Genomic DNA, 20,215 nt, shown 5'->3' on the forward strand with positions numbered 1-20,215 from the left:
GGATACTTATTAAATTTGCAGATGATACTAAACTGGGAGGGGTAGCAAACACAACTGAAGACAGCAACAGAATACAGGATGATCTTGATAGGCTCGAGAAGTGGGCTAAACTGAATAAAATGAAGTTCAATAGGGACAAATGTAAAGTTTCGCATTTAGGTAGGAAAAACCAAATACTCCAATATAAGATGGGGGAGACTTGTCTTGGCAGTAGCATGTCCGAAAAGGATCTAGGAGTCTTATTAGACCATACAATGAACATGAGTCAGCAGCGTGACTATGTGGCTAAAAAGGCAAATGGGATTTGGGGCTGTATCAAATGGAGTATTGTGTCCAGATCACGGGAGGTGATGATACCGCTTTACTGTGCTCTGGTTCGGCCTCACTTGGAGTACTGTGTTCAGTTTTGGGCACCCCAGTTGAAGAGGGATGTTGACAAACTGGAATGTGTCCAGAGGAGGGCAACAAAGATGGTGGAAGGTGTTTGAAGACCAAGACATAAGAAGAAAGGTTGGGGGAGCTTGGTCTGTTTAGCTTAGAGAGGAGACGACTGAGAGGGGATCTGATAACCAGCTTCAAGTATTTAAAAGGGTGCCATATGGAGGACGGAGCAGAATTGTTCTGTCTTGCCCCAGAGGGACAGACCAGAACAAATGGGATGAAATTAATTCAACAGAAATTCCATCTAGACATCCGGAAGAAGTTCCTGACAGTTAGAGCGGTTTCTCAGTGGAACAGGCTTCCTCGGGAGGTGGTGGGTCTCCATCTTTGGAAATTTTTAAATAGAGGCTAGATAGCCATCTGACAGAGAGGCTGATTCTGTGATGGCAAAGGGGTGGCAGGTTACAGTAGATGAGAGATTACAATGTGAGTGTCCTGTGTAGTGCAGGGGGTTAGACTAGATGACCCAACTCAATAATTCCCAACTCAATAATTCTATGATTCTATGACATATTGTTTACTATTTATTAGAGTTTTATGTCCTTAATCTTACATGCAGATTTTTGATGTGTGCAATTCTCACATGACAAGTGACCATTTAGTTACCTGCTCCTGAAAAAAATGGCTGCGTGCTAATGGGTAAAGATGCATGTACATCAGATTAGATGTTCCTTTAAAACAAATAGTGCTTTCCTTGGGAGGGGTTATATTTGAGGATTCTGTCCAAAGTATTCCAGATTATTTCCCCACAAAACTCTCTCTCCCCACACCCTTCCTTGATTCTGCATTGGTATGGCCTTCTTCTACTGTTGTTAGTTTTGCAGCAGTGAGTGTTTACTATTTTGGAACAGTTAACAAATAATCAGATATTCACACTGAAGAATTAGAAGGCAATCCACAAAGCAGGATTTTTGTTGCAGATCAGCCAAGTAATGAAAGTCATCCAACGAAACACTACAGTCTTGAGACTTTAGTATAGGGTGCAGGGAAAATGACAATAATATGTTTTAATTTTATATTTAGTTGAGCAAATCAATGACTAGTCTTCCTTTTGAACCATTTTCTAATTTTTCATGTCAAATTTCTTGTAAAAAAATCTTGTAACAATCCATTTCATTGTTTCATCAGCTAAAATCGTTCACCCTGTTCATATCAATTGAACACACATAATCAAAGGACAAAACTCCAGTGAAAATGTGTCAACCAAAACTATTCACAAGGATAACATTAAGAAGTAGTATTTGTCCATTCATAGTATATACTTTTATACAGGCAAAAATGGTGGGGGGTGGGAGTGAAAGTTAATTTTGGAACAAAAATCCTTCTGTTTTCAATGTCTTTATTGTGAATGCTAGAATGAGTACTTACTTTTTTGATAAATATATAACCAGCACATATGAATGTCATATTTCTAAATTAGTTTATATATATTCAAAGTTATTTCCAGGCCTTTTTCAAGATAGAAATGGCACAATCATATCTTAATATACGTTAACACTTTACCATTATCTGCTGGGCAGACAGACAAGCATATCTGCAAGTGTCATCCAGCATGATTTATTTTTTAATTGGCTCCACAAGAATTAAAATTTTGATTCACAATGCATAGTGAATAAGAGACAGACATTCTTTTCCATTGTATTTAGCTTAATGCTTGTAATAGAGTGCAGTGACAAGTGAGCCTTCATGCACATGCTGAAGGTGCAGAAAATAAGGACCTTTGTTATTTATACTGAGATTCTGATGAAATGCATGACACAGACAGAACAGTGATGTGTGCTCGTTTTTTGCGGGGGGGGGGGAAATCCCTGTCACTGAGAATCATTATCTATATACAAAGGCTCCACAAAATAAATATGATATCTGATAACATCTGTTTCAGCTCCAACCTAATACAAAACAATGCAGAAGGCATACAAGTGTGCATGAAATCTGAAAGTGGCTGTATTTTTTCCCTTTTAACACTGGACAGGAAGCATGGTTGAAACCCTTTGTAATGCTGTTTAACCAGGGATGGCCTAATGGTGGCCTCTAGACAGCATCTGACCTATAAGACAATGCTATTGGACATTGCTGTTGGACATTGTCCTTTGGAAACCTACCTGAGCTCTATGTCTGTCTATGCAACCAGAAGTAGGTGGTTCTCCTGTAGGGTAAGCATTGAGCATTAAGTCTAATATAATCTCATCTATTAGCAGTGTTTAAATGTACAGAATATTTATGTCAACATCCATGCAGTCACCAGAAAACCAGGCTGAACCAAATATTTAGAGTTGTACACTGCATCATTTTGTGTGTGGTTTATATTCACGACATTAATAAAGCAAGAGGCTGCTAATGTGATTTTTACTCATTGCTCATCCTTCCTAGGAAAGAAAGGTAACTGAAGTCAGTCTAGCGCTGTTGGATACATGGGAATCAGTGTACTGAAATGCTAAAGTTCTACACAAACTGGGGGGGGGGGCATTCCACACAGCATTAATGTTGCTGAAGTCTTACCATTGTGTAACACTATTTTTTTAACATTACACATGGCGTCGTACACAATTTGTAACACTCCCGCAAAAATCGCTTTGTTGTAGCACTTGTTGGGGAATCCACAAAAGTGGATTGAAATGCTAAAATCCACAAAAGTGGATTCCCCCTAAAAAACCTGCTAGACTCTTGAGAACAACCTGCAACACACCCGTTCTCAATATAGCGGTAAATATAGCAAAAGCAACAAATAAGCGATGCTTGTTTGGCTGAAATCCCTCCACAAGCAATTTTCAGTAAAGTTTCTGAGCACAATACGGCCCCCGGTTCGACACTGCCCTAATTTCAGCCAGAAATTGCTCCAGGGGGGGGGGGGGATTAAAAAAAAAACTGTAATAGCATGTAAACGATTAAGCGCCAGCTCCCACGCCAGTGAAAAAGGTCTTTGAATGAACAAATATATGTTGCTACAGGTGTTTTCGGGTTTAAAAAAAAACAGTTTTTAAAGGAAAGTATGAACGCAACAGTTAATTGGCTGTTCTGTTTGATTGATGGCCTGGGGCGGGAGGAAGCGCGGAAAAATATCGCCTCCTTTGTTGCGATTTCGGTGAGACTGGAAATTACGAGAACAGCGCTAGTGGGAGAACCTTTTTTCCCGAGAAAAACAACTGCGTGCATTACCGAGACCTGCCGCTATTTATTACAGCGCTTTTCAATAGCACTCAGATTTAGCTACATTGCGTGTTGTGCGGAATGGACCTCAATTTGACTGTAAATTGGCCTTGCCTCCAAATTTTATTCTTAAGTCTGTTCCCAGACATACCCAGATAGAATGGAGACCATAATTCTATAGAACATCATAATTATGACATCCTCTCCTACTGGAAATACAAAAGGACCTTAGAGCTTTTGAAATTGCTGAATTCTCTGTGAGAAGTGTGTGTTTTTCTCATCACTGTTAAAAGTCAAGCCAGTACATGCCTCACTGTCCTCCAGTTGCTATTCCCCTCCCCCCTATTTCCACCATAATAAGACAGAAAGAGGCATATCCTCTAGCATTTCAGAAATGAGATCAGGAACGCTCCTGTTCTAATGCTCCTAACTCTAAAGATCACTGTTTGAGCACTTCATTAAACATTACTGAAGACTTCACTGTGTCAGTTTTGCGCTGCATTCATTTGTCTGGCAATAGCCTGTCCTCTGATTAATAAAAAGGTATTGCTTGTTATTATGGTTAAAGGTACAATAAAACCGCAAAGTATTCCTTCACATATTAAGGTGAGGTTTCAACCGCCTTAATAGTATTTTCTGAATATTCTTGAGTCAAATACAGATCAATGAATCTGACTAGTTACCAGTATTGTTGATTCCAAATAAAGCTGAATTTTTAGGGCTTTTCGTAGATATATTTGGCTATACAGAATAGCTGGCGGTGGAGAGGTTTAAAGGGCTATAAAGTTAACTTTCATTTCTCCTCTAGGGCTCTTTCCTGCCTTTTGTTCTGGTATCCAGGGCAACAGGAGGAAGCAGGAAGAGGCATTTCTGCAGCCCAGTGGCAAAAACATCTCAAGCAGAGATTGTGCCTTACAGCCTACAATTGCAATGCTTTTGTAAATGGTGTTACATTGTAGGTTTGCAACTTGCAAGGTTGTGAAGTCCAACTAAGTCAAATGTGAAGTCCAACTAAGCGACTACCTTGCTTTCCTCACCCATTTCCTGAGGAAATGGAGTAGAGAAGGTGCTGTGGCAATTTGGCAAAAAGGGTTTCAGCTTAGGGGGACACTGCTGTTTAGCACAGCAAACACAGAAGTTTGTTCTTTTTTGAAAATTTTCAGTGCATGGACAAAGAGCAGAAAAATAAGGGTCTTCCTGAGCTAGACTTCATCGCTGAGAGAGGTTTGGAGAGTGTGCATGGGCCTTGGCATCAACCACTGATCTAATCCTGATTCCCGCTGCCTAGGAAATTCTGCTGTGAATTTCAGATAATGCCTGCTTGGAGAAGAGTGAAGACAGCAACTGATTTGAAGGAATAACAGTTTGTGCGTGTGTGTGTGTGTTTTTTTTTAAGTTTTCTTATTTAACTGTTAGTTGTTCTTTGGGCTTGGTGAGTGGTAGGTAGGCTGGAGAGGGGGGTGTTGCCAAGAGACCTTGCACCTTTTTTTTGTTGTTGTTCCCTTTGGTTTTATTTTTGTGGAGTTTTGTGGTTCTTTGGGCCTGATGGTAGGTTGTGTATGTGAAGGAGGCCAAAGTTTCCTACCTTCTGTTTGGTTCTTGGCTTTGGACTTTTGGAGTTGGTTTAAAACTTGATTAACTCATTCTTTTTTGCTTCTTTTTGGGGGCTTGTGTGTGGAGTTTGGCTTGTTCTTCTTCTTCTTTTTTTAATCTATTACTTTATTTGAATTGTCTCTCTCCTGTGCTGTTTTCTTCTTCTTTTTCCCTTTTTGGAGTTGTGGGGGGGGGGTTAGGATTTGTTGAAGGTTTGCTCTACTTTTCCTTTCCTGGTGTATGTCTGGAGGGGCTTTTGCCTTAGGTTTTCTTCTATTTCTGCCCTTCCCCACTTCTGAGCACTATTGCACTGGTTCTGCTGTCCTTGAATTCTCCTCCGCCTCCATTGGATCATGTTCTTGTGTTTGCTGTCAGCCCTGTTTATATGGCATTTACCACAATGGCACTGGGGTCTGCTGCTAATACTAATACTAATACATTGCCCTGGTTCTGCTGTCCTTGTAGAAATGGCCCACCCCTGAGTTTCTACATCAGAGATTCTCATATTTGACCTTTCACACTGCCACAGTAGCACTAATTCTGCTGCTGGCCTTGTAAAAAATGCCCCCCCCCCCAATCTTTCTGAAATGTGTGTGTGTGGGGGGGGTTAAGCTCTAGCCGCTCTAGCAGCTACACTACAAATCTGGTGCCTCAACCTCAAACCCCTCCTCCCACTGAATATAACCCAGGACAGATTTGCCATTGACTTTAATTATCCCCATAGGGCATAATGGAATCCAGAATTCCCAAATATTATACCCCATCAGTACTGAGAGTCAGGAACATCAGGAAATACTAATAATTTAGAAGTCCAGTGTACCCAAACCCTCCTCCCATTTTTTTTTCTGGCACATTTCAACTCCCAAATAGGAACAAAAAAAAATCCTTGGTGTTAAAGTAGCCATGGGGAAAAACAATTTCCAGAGTCCACTTCTCCCTTCTGCATCCACATATGTTCTGTTGTGCTAGTGCAGCTGCCCCGCCAGTACTGAAGAAGTTCTCTGCAATCACCATAATATGATCAGCCATCAACGACTGCGGGGGTTGATTCATCACTGGCAATTATGGCATGAATCAGAACTGTAGAAAGCTGAGCATCCCTAATTCAGTCTCTTCCATCCAAACCAAAAGGACTTAATGGTAAGGATCATGGATATCTGTCACGCTCATGTGATTGTTGCCAGCTGCCAGTTACAATCAGGAACATGAGTTATCTTATGAGAATCTTGCTTCTGTAAGACATACAAATTCCTATTGCTCTGCTTGTTCTTTTATAACAAACTAGGAACAAAGCCCATTTGTAAAAATGGGCAGAGTGCGGGCATAGGGTGAGGTCCTCCTATCATAGACTTGCAGCTGCTGGAGGAAGGTGCAGCTTGGAGGGGGTGGTGGCGTGGGCGACGGAGATGGGAAGCACGCATGCTCAGGAGTCTGGACATGCATGCTGCAGCTGGGGGGCGGGGTGCCGGGGCCGCATCGGGGTGTTGGTGTGAGTAACCAGGCATGCGCGTGAGTCTGCGCATGCCTGGTTCACTTTTCCGGCATGCCAGCCGGCGTGCAGGGAGCACTGGCTGGCGGCGGCGGCGGCAGCCAGAAGGGAAGAGAGGGGCATGGTGTATAATGACCAGCGGAAGGTGAGTGCGGTAACGGGGAGCAGGGATCAGCCAGGGGAAGCGTGAGTTGGGCTGGGGTTGTGAAGTGCGGGGACTGGGGGAGAGGCGGCGGGTGGTTGTCAGGGCATCATGGCGGGTTATGAAGGGTTCTGTGGAGGGTGGGGGGATTAGCGGGCGGAGGGTAGGTGCTGTAGTGTGTGGTTGAGTGGGTGTTTATGTAGCAGGAAGCGGCGGCAGGTCGGAAAGGGGTCTGGGAAGGGTGGGGGGTTAGCGTGTGGCGGGTGGGTGCTGGAGTGTATGTGGGGGGGTGTTCGTGTGGTGGGAAGTGGCGGCAGGGCAGGAACGGGTCTGGGGAAGGGGTCTGCACATGGCACTATTTATAGCCTGCGTCACTGCCATGCCCTAGCAGCTGTCCTATCTTCCGCAATGCTGAGACCTAAAGAACTTCAGTACAGAAGGTATGATTGCAGAAACTGGACACAGGTGATATCATGGTAGGACATGCTTACCTATCCATATTTTCAACATAAATCCTAATTTTTCTTTGTAAAAGCAACATCTGAATATTAAACAGTTCTGTACTTAATGCTGCAATTGCCATCAATCTGTATAAGAACAAATCTGTAACCACTAACAGATTCACTTCTATTATTCCATGCTATCTCATTTATCTTGAATAGCTGTTAAAACATACTTATGATTCAATTAAGTTTCTGTGTTCAGTTATATTATCAAGCACAAATTTCAAAGTTTAAATCAATCCTTCTCCATTCAGGCTTCTGATTTGGCATTAATATTAATTGATCTGCCACTGGTTCCCAGAACTTCAAGTATAAATGATTAATTTTTTATTGCATTCCAAGTCATTAATCTATATATATTTTTTCCAATAACTAGCATTGTGTGGGATCAGGAGACTGATAACAGCATCTGAAAAATTAATGCATGTGCCCCCATAGTTGAACCTATGGACTAGCGTCTTCCATGTGCTGATTGCAGCAGAAATTATTTTAGCTACAGACCAACTACACTACAAAAAGAACTGGAATGCCATCCTATTATAGGCTGTTTAGAATGCAGTCCTAAATCGACTCCGATGGATTTGTGATGGACTGATTCAGTGAAGGAAGCCACAGCCCTCAGCTGCAAGACTGATAATGTCAGGACATTTTGGAGAATGTCAATTCATAGGGTCTCTATAAACTGAAAGCTATTTGACACTACTTAACTCACATACTACATAGGACTGCACTGTTAGAAGGAAGCTCCATTGGTTTGAGTGAACTTATTTCCATGGATTTATCTGAACATCAGTTGGTGGCAAGTTTAATGTCAGAATGCTTTTAATTGTGAACCATTCAAATCTGCCACCTTTGATATGATTTATCAGATGAAGCCAAGTGCTCTGGCATTCCTCCCCCACCAATTTGTACCCAAAATATCGGAAATATTTGGTTAATGTGACTGTCTGTATGCATGTTCTGTGAAGTTGTTTGATATAGTAAATGGGCTTTTAAAAAGTATGAGTGACTGGTGATTCAGGTGGGTAGCTGTATTGGTCTGAGTAAAGTGCTCTTTACACCTTAAATAAAACTTTATTGGTCTTAAAGGTGCCACTGAATTCAGTCTTTGCTCTGTTGTTAGCTGAGTGTTAGTAAACTATTTGTCATTGCCACATGCAGTGAGGCAGCTGCTTATTAATTTGTGTGAATGTGGTTACATATGTATAGTTTTATGCTGAATATCCCACATTTGCCATTCTTCTTTGTTGTGGTTTATGTCTCCTTTAAAAAAGTGAAGAAAGCTTCCTTTGCAGAACACCTCCTGATCTGTCACTGAAAATGGTTTGATTTTTTTTTTAAAAAAACAACAAACCTGAACTTGTATATAAGTTATAAACTTATCATCCAATAGCTACGGGACCCATGTCTCCATGCTGGGTATGCACTGCAGAGTTCCTTAATGACTACTATTGTTTAAGGAGTTCCTGGTTGGTGGGGTCTCTCATTCCTCTGAAGATGTCTGGTTCAGAACAGTAGCTTCAGGCATTAAATATTCCTTCTTTGGGACTTGTCTCCAATAGTGATTGGATGAGAATGCATTTGATTCCTTACAGGGATCCATTTGGAAGGGAGAATGCTGTTTCCCAGGAAAGAAAGTATCAAAGACAAAAAAGATATCTGCCATCACTGACAAAGAGCGGCCGCGGTTCGGCGCGGGCCGCAGTTGACGCGGCGGATGGGAGGGGCAGGAAGACACGACGATGCCGGGCAGGGGAGCGTCATCGCGCTGAGAGCGCCAGCGCGGCAGAGAGGGGGCCGGGCACCTTAAAAGGAGCTGCGCGGCTGGGGAACGCCCTTTCTGCCGCGACTGAGCTGGAGGACAGCCCGCCCGCCCTTTAGGTTGGAGGTGGTTTAATTGTCACAGCTGCGGAAAAGGGGGCACGAGGTGGAGTATATGGAGCAGGGACCAGTTTGCGCACTGGGACCTGTGGTGGGGGGTCTCCTTAAGAGATCGGCCGATAACGAGTGCGGCCTTTCCCGGCTGGGAAGGTCAGGGGCTCGGAGCCAGGAGGCAGGGATGGTTGCATGTGGCGAACGCCCAGCAGCCAGAACTTGCCTTCTCCCCAGGGAGGGCTACAAGGGGCAAGGGATCCTTCCTCCCGGCTGGGAGGAAGGGGGACCCAGGGCGCCCCTTGAGCCTAAGTCAGCAGTCAGACGACTGCGCGGGGGTTACTCCACACCTCATGCTAGGCCAACCCCTGGTTATTGTTAATAAAGCTGTGGCCTGTTCATGCCAATCACGGCTCGCGTCTTTATTGGCCCGGTACATCTTGCCAGTCAATGATGATAAGCACCCAAACATAATAAAGAGAGCGCAGATTCTTACTGTACGGTAAGTCCAGTGAATACAGTTGGATGAACCTGAAGAAACTCTGCATAGGATTGTTTTGCTCCTCTAACAACTTGTCAGCGGATCCAATTCACAAGCATAGTGGACGAAGCCTCTTAAAGAAATATTGAGAAAGAGAAGCATACTTTCTTAGAACTTGAAAATTTCAAGTAGGTAATGACTTCTTGAGAATACCAAACAAACTCAAAGCAGAAACAAAACACATGTAACATATTTCAACCCAAAAGGACACTACACAGTCAAGTGTAGCAACCCCACTCTTATGAATCTCAAGTGCTGCTCAACCAGTGTAGCATTCTAACCTCTGTAGTATTATGACCAATTAACTTTGTCACTATATTGTCCAGCAAAGAACTGTGAACAGAGTTTGGGCATGACTTTTAATATTAAATTCTCATCAAACATCTTAAACATTTCTCCTGCTTTCATAAAGCGGCCCATGACAGTATTCATGGCAAAATTATTTTCCCAGTTTTCCCAATCTATACATGAATTACACTGAAGATCATAGTCTGATGAAGGGTGCTTGCACTCGAAAGCTCACGCCTTGATTAAACCTTTGTTGGTCTTAAAGGTGATACTGGACTCTGCTTTTATTGTGCTACTTCAGACCAACACAGCTACTCATTTGAATCTACACTGAACAAGTACAATTAACCATTATTTGTGTGTGAGTGTGTATTTTTATAGAATTTGCTTCATCAAAGAATATTGTTATGACATTGTGTATCCTTTTGTTTTTAGAACTAGTGTTGGAAAATTGAGTAGGAGTTCAGTCTACATACAAATGACCAAACAAGAAGTGGACACCAAGGCCTAGTTAACTGTTTCTGAGAAATTATACCGTTTCCAGGGGGGGGAAGGAAAACAAGGAAAAGGCCACCTCATTTCTTCAGACCTCCTGAGCCAGCTTGCTATAGCAGATAAAACTGCTTCTATTAAGAAGTCAGTATGACAGGCAATACTGTTTATCATAAATGAATTGTCCGCTATGTAATGTGGTTAAAATGATATTCAGAGAGAAAAAGAAATTATCTCATTTTTAAATGGTTGTGGGAGGTGCAGTTCAGGTTACTGGGATGGAGACTGTAAATACCACTGTTTCCCTATATATTAAGTACTGGTATTTCTCAGTCACCATGGTGCCCTGGCAAGCATTAACAGGTAAAAGCATTTTTACCGATTTATCTTTCACTATATTGGCACTCCTATTTGGAGTTTTAAAACAGACTTTTATCACATCTTTATGATGTTTTATTTATATTCCAAGCCACCTTGGGTTCCACAAGTGAGGGAGTCAGCTAATAAATGATTTAAATAAATAAGTACATGTCATGCACAATGCACGAAGTAGAATTATCATTTTGCTACCAATAATATTCATCTTAGAAAATGGCTACAGGACTTATCTGATTCCTATTCTCTGATAAATCTACTGATCAAGTGCTCAGCCGCGAGTCAGCTGGCTGAGAGCATGCAGTTAACAAATGTAGTAATCATGATAATAAACATGTTGATACAGTTGTAGAAACTGCCAACTGTACTTTTGGTGCAGTGAGACCTATATTTGCACTGATATCACTTTCTGTACTGTATTCAAAATCTGAAGGGCATGCTATTATCCCCCGTACAATTAAAGCTGAAATAGGCCACAGCATTAAGGCAGCAATTATGGCCAAAACATCAGAAAGATCTTCCACTGAACTTGACAAAACAGAGGAAATTAATGTTGTGGTTTTTATAGAATCATAGAGTTGGAAGGGGCCATACAAGACATCTAATCCAACTCCCTGTTCAATGCAGGATCAACCTAAAGCATCCATGCTATCTATCCAACCTTTGCTTGAAGACTGCCAGTGAGGGGGAGTTCACCACCTTCTTAGGCAGTCCATTTCACTACTGAACTACTCTGACTGTAAACATTTTTTCCCTGAGACGTATCCAGTACCAGTCTACTGGATATAGTATAAAACCATTACTGCATGTCCTATCCTGCGAAAACACTGCAGGAGCTCTAAGAAGCCTATTTGAATGAACAGAGAACTTCAAGAGGAACTAAGAAAGAAAATGAAAATGTTCAGGAAATGGAGGGAAGGACAGAGCTCTAAAGAACAGTACCTACAGGTTACTAGGCACTGTAGATCAATCATCAGAAAGGCCAAAGCCGAGAGTGAGCTAAGATTGGCCAGGGAAGCCCATTGTAACAAGAAAAGATTTTTCAGTTATGTGAGGAGCAAACGTAAAGTAAAGGAGGCACCCACTGTTGGGTGTGGATGGACAAACTCTAATGGAAGATACAGAGAAAGCAGAAAGGCTTAGTGCCTATTTTACATCTGTTTTCCCACAGGTCAAAGGGTTTAGGCACATCTAGCGATGGCAGTAGCCAAAGGATAGTGTCTGGGTGGCAGGTTAACATGGATAGAGAGGTTGTCGAGAGGCATTTAGCTGCACTGGATGAGTTCAAATCCCCTGGGCCAGATGAAATGCACCTGAGAAGGACGTAGATAAAATTGAAAGGGTACAGAGGAGAGCGACGATGATCTGGGGCCAAGGGACCAAGCCCTATGAAGATAGGTTGAGGGACTTGGGAATGTTCAGCCTGGAGAAAAGGAGGTTGAGAGGGCTTTAAGTATTTGAAAGGTTGTCACTTGGAGGAGGGCAGGATGCTGTTTCTGTTGGCTGCAGAGGAGAGGACACGCAGTAATGGGTTTAAACTTCAAGTACAACGATATAGACTAGTTATCAGGAAAAAAAATTTCACAGTCAGAGTAGTTCAGCAGTGGAATAGGCTGCCTAAGGAGGTGGTGAGCTCCCCCTCACTGGCAGTCTTCAAGCAAAGGTTGGATGCACACTTTTCTTGGATGCTTAGGGCTGATCCTGCGTAGAGCAGGGGGTTCGACTAGATGGCCTTTATGGACCCTTCCAACTCTATGATTCTATGATTCTATGATCCTTTACTGCCAACAGGAGCCATTCCCTGCCCTCCTTCAAGTGGCAACCTTTCAAATACTTAAAGACAGCAGTTATGTCTCCTCTCAACCTCCTCTTCTCCAGGCTGAACATTTCCAAGTCCCTCAACCTTTCCTCATAGGGCTTGGTCATAAGGCCCTGGATCATCCTCATTGCTTTGCTGTACTCTGCACCCTCTGAATTTTGTCCATATCCTTTTTGAAGTGAGGCTTACAGTTCACGAGTAACCCAATATCTTTTTCACACACACTGCTACCCAGAAGTGTCTCTTCCTTCCAGCATGCATGCTTCTCATATTTGTGACCCAGATGTAGAACCCTGCAATTATTGAATTGCATCTTGTTCTCATTTGCCCAAGATCTCATTGAACTCTATACCCTCTGGGATGTTCACTCCTCCTCCTATTCCTATTCCTCAGCAGAATAAAGATTCTTTGCTTCTTACCCATGGTGTCCTGAATCATTAGGGATTATTGGGGAACTAAGTTTATTGAATCTTAAGTCAGCATGATAAGTCTTGGCATTTTTTGGTTCAGTCAAGGCATAGGCTAGTCTAAAAAAAGACAGCAAGATGCTCACTGCCTTTGGACCCAGGGTGGAGTAGCCCAAATAATGATGGCATGTTGACTAACAATTTGCAAAAAGAGAAGCATATTACCTGGAATCAGACTAAATAAATAATGGTTTTAGCATGAAAAGATCATAGAAGTTTGATCCATTTTAAAATACATTTATCTATTTGGGTTGCCAACTCCAGGTTGGGAAATATCTGGAGGGAGTGGTGCAAACTCAGTGGGGTATAATGCTCCAGTGCAGCTGCCAAATCTGCTATTTTGTCCAGGTGAACTGATCTCAGTTGCTTGGTGATCTGTTCCAATTCCAGGACACCTTCAGGCCCAACCTAAAGGCTGGCAACCCTATCATCCATACAACTATGTATTAATCATTATATGTTAGTATATATCACAGTATGATATAATAGCCATTCTGCATCAATGGACAAAGAATGTAGTTCCTGGAGGAAAGTTTGTACTATGGCTTTCTGTTAATGGGCACTGGCCAGGGATGCCATAGATTCCCAGAAATTCCCTAAGAAATTATATGAGAGATCCAGGTTTACTTACAAGTACATCTTAAAAGACAAATCAGAGTTACAGAAGAAAGAGGATAAGCTTCTATCACCTGGCTTCAAGGGTGCACATGCACAGCAAAACTTAGTTAGAACTCAAGAACTCAGAATGGCTACAAGTCAAAGAATGGTTAAACTATCCCTAAGAGTTGGATGAGCCAAACTGACTTGCACCTGACTTCCAGTAAGGAAAGAATCAACTCAGGCTTTGAAGATACACTCTGCTCACAAGCATCAGAGAGAGAGAGAGAGAGAGAGAGAGAGAGAGAGACATTGCTAGGCCGGCACCTTCCCGAGCCTGCTGCAAATCAGGTGCTCAACAGCCCTGCCACAGATCAGGCTCCATATAGCCCAGCAACAGAAACCATGTATTTTAATTGTTATCACTAATTGTACACTTTTTCCTTTCCATATAATACCAGTGTTCTTATATATCTTCTGTTCTTTCCATTGGCTTTAGTGCGTCTAGTTTTCCCCACCTTCTTCCAGTTTGGCTGGAATACAGAGCAAGGGGCTTCTTGCTTGTTGTGTTTCACCCACTCTGTAGTTGTCAATCAAGTTCCACAACCTATCAAGTCCCATTTTATCTTCAGGCTCTACTATCCTCTTCCCCTCCCCTTTTAAAAATCAGATTGATATGTATAAATGCATATTTGAATATGCATTGCTACACAGGGTTTGTCAAGCATTATTTTAATTGATTTTTTTTGGAGATGCAATATCACTTGGTGCTTAAACACACTTCCATATGACACTCCCACAATCCACCTGAATAAAGGTCCCAGGAAGCACACCTGTCCATCATTGCACTTTGTCTGCTTCCAGTGGTTGCTTGCTGATTGATCTATGTTGCAATGGAGAATATCCTTCTAGTCTTGATTTCTCAGCTGTTTGTCCTCGCTAGACATGCTCATGCTACCTTATTGAAAATGAAAGATGAGGCTTTAAGCCAAGATGCTTAGAATCAGGAAAAAGGGTAACCACAAAAGGGCAATCACCATCCATGCCTTGCAACATTACTCAAGGAAGGCTTGCATGGCAACCAGAATAAGGTGGCAAGCTCTAGCTGAGGTTCATTTTCCGAGGCAGATGTAGGTGGACAAGAGAACCACTGATTGGTGGGATAATGTCATTTCCAACTGGAGTGATGACCAATGGATCCTAAACTTCAGGATGTCCAAGGGAACCTTCAATGAGATCATCAACATGCTTCATGAGAGCACCAGCAGACCTGCATGAGGATACCCATCTCTATGGAGAAGCGTGTGGTCACAGCCCTGTGGTAACTTGCCAACCCTCTGTACTACATGAATGTGTCTGAGCAGTTTTTTTTCAAACCAGTTCATTTAATTATTTCTCTTTTGTTCAATCCACAGTGCACACCCTGGAAAAAACAACTGACGTTCTGGAGGTATGGAAAAAGAGGACTGCAGGAGTTATATGGAGGCTGGAAAGACAAGTCAACAAACTGCAACAGCAGCGGGAGAAAGGGGGGCTAATAGCTGTTATGGGGGAGAAAGTCAAGGTTGAGACTGTTTTGTTAGGGGGGGAAAGGTTTGGAGGGAAGAGGAAAGTTTGTATTGTTGTTGATTGATAAATTCACATCTTTATTCTTTCTCTAACATTGACTCCTGTATTTGTGTACATACTATTTGCTACCCAAACCAACCCCACACCCACAACAAGCAAACCAAAAACATAACAAACAAGACAAACAACAGGAAACATGCTTAATGTCAAACATTACCCAAGCCTTTTAGCATGCCCTGGCTCTGGGTTGTACAGAGTTAGTTAATGCAAGTGTCACTCAAAATTTTATTGATAAGAAACCTGTGGGTGGTGGCTTGTAGAGAGAGACCTATGATAGAGAATAAGTAGTTCTTGGTTTAAATTTCCTTTTTTCCCCTTGACACCCTTCTCAGAGTCTGGGTTGCCTGACTTTATGAAGGTGTGAGAGGTCCAGCCTCCTGTACTACTTGCCTGTTTTGTAGCATGGCAAGATTTGGAGGGTTTTGAAGTTCCCTGGCCTCTTTTGCCTCCATTATGACAACCACTCTCCTAACCAGTCCTCCAATTCTATTCATCGAGTCAACAGTCCCTCTAAGAATTTCAGAATTTTCTTGCATGTAAGAAACGAAAATCTCCCTCACTAGTTTGCCCTCCTCCCTTGTATTCTCTACCTCCATGACAGTTTGTTCACATTTCCAGGACATCATCAACTCCCAGAGTGTATGTGACTATCTCATGTCCTCCTCTGCCTGCTCAAGGAGCCTTTGGCCTATGTTGGTAAGCAGGAAGACACATCTCTGTCTCCTCTGCTCACGTGCAAGCCTGTCCTCTGCTGACATGGCTCCTCTGTGAACCTGCTCCTGTACCACCATCTGCTGTGCAGGAACATCCTCCTCCTCCTGCTCCTCCTCTGCCTCAGAAGCCTCAACTGAAAACAAACAAAAAACAGAATCATAATTGCTCCTGTATATTGTGAGGGAAAGCTATCCACAAAGTTTTCTGCAAGAATTAACATTCCTTGTAGGATTCACAGCACATGACTACCCCTCTTCCCTTTACAGAGAAAACAATATCCCCTGTAAGAGAAACAGCCATGTGCAATCACCCCCCCCCAATTCCCACGCACGTACCTGTTTGTAAAGACATAAGTTAAATAATATTACTCACCAGTAGGCATCTCTTGAGCCAGTTGGGCTATATTCTTTCAAGGAGCATGTGTCTGCGGTGTCATGGGGTCTGGGATGTAGTCTGCAGAATTAAAAAATGGACATGGTGTTTGATTATGACAACAGATTAACAACAGGTGTCAATATAAGCAGTGCAGCAAGCAAGCAGTGTTCTTTGGGGGTAGATTTCTTCAGTACACAGAAAAAGATTCATAAACTGAATCCAGCCTCCTAACACATGAACAGGATCCACCTATGTCTGTTGAAGAGGAGTCATTTTCCCTGATTTCAACTTGCATTGGGGATTCCTGTTGGGAGGCTTGAGTGGATTCCTCAGAAACCTGTGTTTCTATAGCAAACAAACACAGAAATCACAAGCAATCCAAAGCAGCACCTCCACCCAATCCAGATTCAAAAGCACAAATATGTATAAATCCTCACTGAGAGTATATTTGCCCAGGTGCCACATGCCCTACTGGCACATGCAAAAAGGTTCAGGCAGCCACGCCTAGCAACCCTGAAGCAACAAGTAAGCATTTAAATGCCTGCTACCTATCAATGTAGCAGACAGCTAAGCACACAAACCCCAAGATGCAAGCTTACCTGATGCCAGGAGAGTTTGGTGAAATATGTTTTCTTCTTCTCCAGGAATGTTCACCAGGAGGTCCAGGATGACCATCTCCAACCCATGTTCCTGCAGCTGGAGCCGTGGGAGAAACTTCCAGGAAAGGGTCCTTCTTCTGGACCTTCCTGCTGTGACTGTCTGCTTTGTTCAGGTGCCTTCACTCTTTTGATCTTTAGGCTGTTTCGAACCCTCTTTGGTCTGCCATCACCATCCCACTCCTCATAATTGCCTTGCTGTATCTCAAAATACGGGCAGGTTACTCTTGCTGCACCAGACTGCTTGTTATGGTTGATGCACTGGAAATATTTGGCCCTCATGTTTTTTATCTTGGAATGGCACTCAAGGCCAGTCCTGTTATGGCCAAGGGCACACATCTTCATAGCCACCTCCAAAAACACTTCCTGGTTTTGGTGGGAGGAATTTAAGTGTCCTGGATCTTCGCCTCTGCAAAGATTGCAAGAAGGTTGTGGATCTCTGTGTCCCTCCATGTAGGTCCTCTGCTGGTGCCTAAAAGCTAGATGACTGCGAGGTGGAATCCCTTTTGTTCTGGTGGCTACAGGTAGAAAATGGAGTTCCATGGGAGGATTTTCCTTTTCTAATTCTTTCCTGCTTCAAAAGGGAGAAGAGAGTTCTAAACTCCTGATTGGATGGAGATCTCAGCAGGATGCTTCCACTGGAGAAAAGGAATCATGTGCTTTATTCAAGTGTTGGTGGCAGTGTTTCCTTTGGCCTCAAATCATGTGGCTGGCTCCATTTTGATTGTGGGTGTGTAGGCATGTATGCATTTAAACGCGTGTTAATGTAAAAAAAATAAAGTAAAAAGGAAAACCAGTAGTCTGACTTAAAGGACAAGGATGACAGACATCTGGAGTTACTGTGTGGGCCCAAAGAAAACTGCAAAATAAAGTGGGGGAGGGTTCATAATACTAGGCCAATGAAATGTAGCCAAGAAAGCTGTCAAAACTTTTTTCTGATTCAGTTATCAGGTAAAAAGACATCTTGGTAGGAACTATTTCAGCGCCTATAACACCCTTATTTGTTTGTCCACAATATAAATACCGCCACCAAGGCAAGATGTATGTTCGCCTATTAGTTGCTCCAGGCTTTCTGCCCTTTAAAAAAATTAAAGCAAGCCCATATCCCAGAAGAAGGGAGGTGAGAGTGAGGGCGGGACATATTTCAGATCCTTGTACCACTAAATTGACTTTGTACATTTTCTTGCCTGGAGGACTGCTGGTTGCTCACAGCCAGCTACCACTTCTTTTTTGGAGAATCCATTTTTTGCGATTCCCCAACTTTTGCAATAAAACCAGGGATGTAGCGAAACTACTGCTGGGAGAAGGCGGAATGTTGGCAACATGCAAAATAATAATAATTAAAAATAGCGTGTTCTAAAGGTAAGTATCAAGCTACTATTACTTGTGCAGAAAGGCCCTAAGTATGTTTAATCAGAAGCAAATCACACTAAACTCAGCAGGACACTCTTAGAAACAGGTGCCTGGGTCATATGCCTATGTCCAATTATAGTACCTTGGAATGACTCCATTGATTAATTTTATTCACAGTCAAGTAGTTAATCACATTAGGCTGCATTTAGTGATTCCCTTCTGCTTAGTGCAGATTCTTCCACTGATTGATGGAGGCTTCATTCAGAAAAGGAAGACTCTTTCCATCATAAAGTCTAAACAGAAACAGTCATTAGATCCAACTCATAATTTTGAATACATTAAATATGGAGAAGGAATTCTATACTGTATTAGAAATGGGTATAGGGGAGTCAGAGATGTAGCTATGCCAAGAAGAATGTGGGATAGTCTACTTGCGTGATTCATCTTGAACAGATCTATTATCTCAAAATATACCATTTTCACAGCAAATATGCTCTCTGATTATGGCACATCCTGATAACTTATCTAAGGACGAAAGGGCATGCTGGTGAATAGATGAATCCTGATTTATAAACCAGAGGGCTAGAATAAACCTTTGACATGTCAGTACTTTGAATTTGTATTTCACATAGAGGAAATGCAGTAACTTGCTAGTGTTCCAGAAGTATTATACTGCTGGAGCTGCTTTATTTAGTTACTAGGGGCCAAGCCTGTTGCATCCAGGAATACAATGGGTGCTAGATTGGGGGAGTGGAGTGGAAGAACTCTGTGGATGGCCTCTCCCTGCCCCCTGGACCTGGAAAGGCTGCAGGCTGGAGGCCCCAGGAAGGGAACCCCCCAGCAGGGGCAGCTGTCACATAGCAGGGATCTGCAGCATCTGAGACTTGGAGGGAAGGAGAAGGGGGTGGTCAGGGTGGGGAATGGAAGGCTGGACAGACAGGCAAGCCAGTTGGAGGAGGAAGCACTCAGGGGTGGGACAGCCACCCTGAGTGGGCATTAAACACTGAGTGGCACTTAAGCCATGAGACACACTCGTCCTCCAAGGCCTTACCAGAACCGATAGCATACTTTATAAGAACTAAATACAACAAAAACTCCAGTAGCTTCAGATTTGCATGGAACTGTGTACTGGCCCTGGAATAATGCATGAAAGTGTAACAGTGCCCCCACTGGAAGACTAACAGTGCCATCCTAAGCAGAGTCCTTCTAAGTCCACTAAAGTTAATGGATTCAGAAGGGTGCAATTCTGTTTAGGATGGCACTGTTATTCCAAAATGAGCCCGAGGGGAGCAGATCAACCTCATCTCTTGCTTTTCTTGATAAGCAACATGCTTGCGACTAGAGCACAGTCTGCACTTACTTTGCTTATTCCATTCTCAATCCTGTTGAATTCAGATCGATTTGAACTCAGGTCTTCCTCTCCCCCTCCCTCCCCATTGAAACAGGAAAGTCTTCTGCACATGGTTAGGGTAGTTCAGAAGGGGGGGGGGAGCCAAGCCTCTTTCTTTCTTTTCTTGCAGGGGTGGGGGGGAGAGGAGCCAAGCAGGGAGCCTCTTTCTTTTCTTTGTTTTTTTCTAAGGTTTGAGGGACATATCAGTTTCATATTGGTGCTGATAGCCATCAGACATCTGGGACACAATACAATCACAGTCTTCTTCCTTCAAAAGGGCTGGTAGCAGTAATGAGTTCAACTTGATAATGAGGGATAGGACCACTGCTGGT

The 20,215-nt window shown here is 42.8% G+C and overlaps 1 protein-coding gene across 7 annotated transcripts in view; it reads right to left on the minus strand.

The window, feature by feature from the left end:
• Positions 1-20,215, minus strand: part of MGAT4C (MGAT4 family member C) — a 399,470-nt gene that overhangs the window by 163,346 nt on the left and 215,909 nt on the right. The window contains exons 2-4 of one of the 7 annotated variants that reach the window (XM_077338972.1): positions 17,084-17,999; positions 16,482-16,562; positions 15,986-16,242 (exon numbers count right to left, since the gene is read on the minus strand). The exons of 3 other annotated variants lie outside the window; for them this stretch is intronic. Coding sequence is in view for 1 of the 4 variants with exons in the window: in XM_077338968.1 (XP_077195083.1) it covers positions 9,684-9,735 (52 nt within the window). In the remaining 3 variants the exon portion in view is untranslated. Of the gene's footprint in view, positions 1-9,683; positions 9,800-14,062; positions 16,243-16,481; positions 16,563-17,083; positions 18,000-20,215 lie in introns of those variants that run through there. 3 more of the 7 variants (XM_077338971.1, XR_013231234.1, XM_077338968.1) reach the window with 3 other exon arrangements.

The sequence above is a fragment of the Paroedura picta genome, chromosome 5 (assembly GCF_049243985.1).
Source record: "Paroedura picta isolate Pp20150507F chromosome 5, Ppicta_v3.0, whole genome shotgun sequence".
NCBI lineage: Eukaryota > Metazoa > Chordata > Lepidosauria > Squamata > Gekkonidae > Paroedura > Paroedura picta.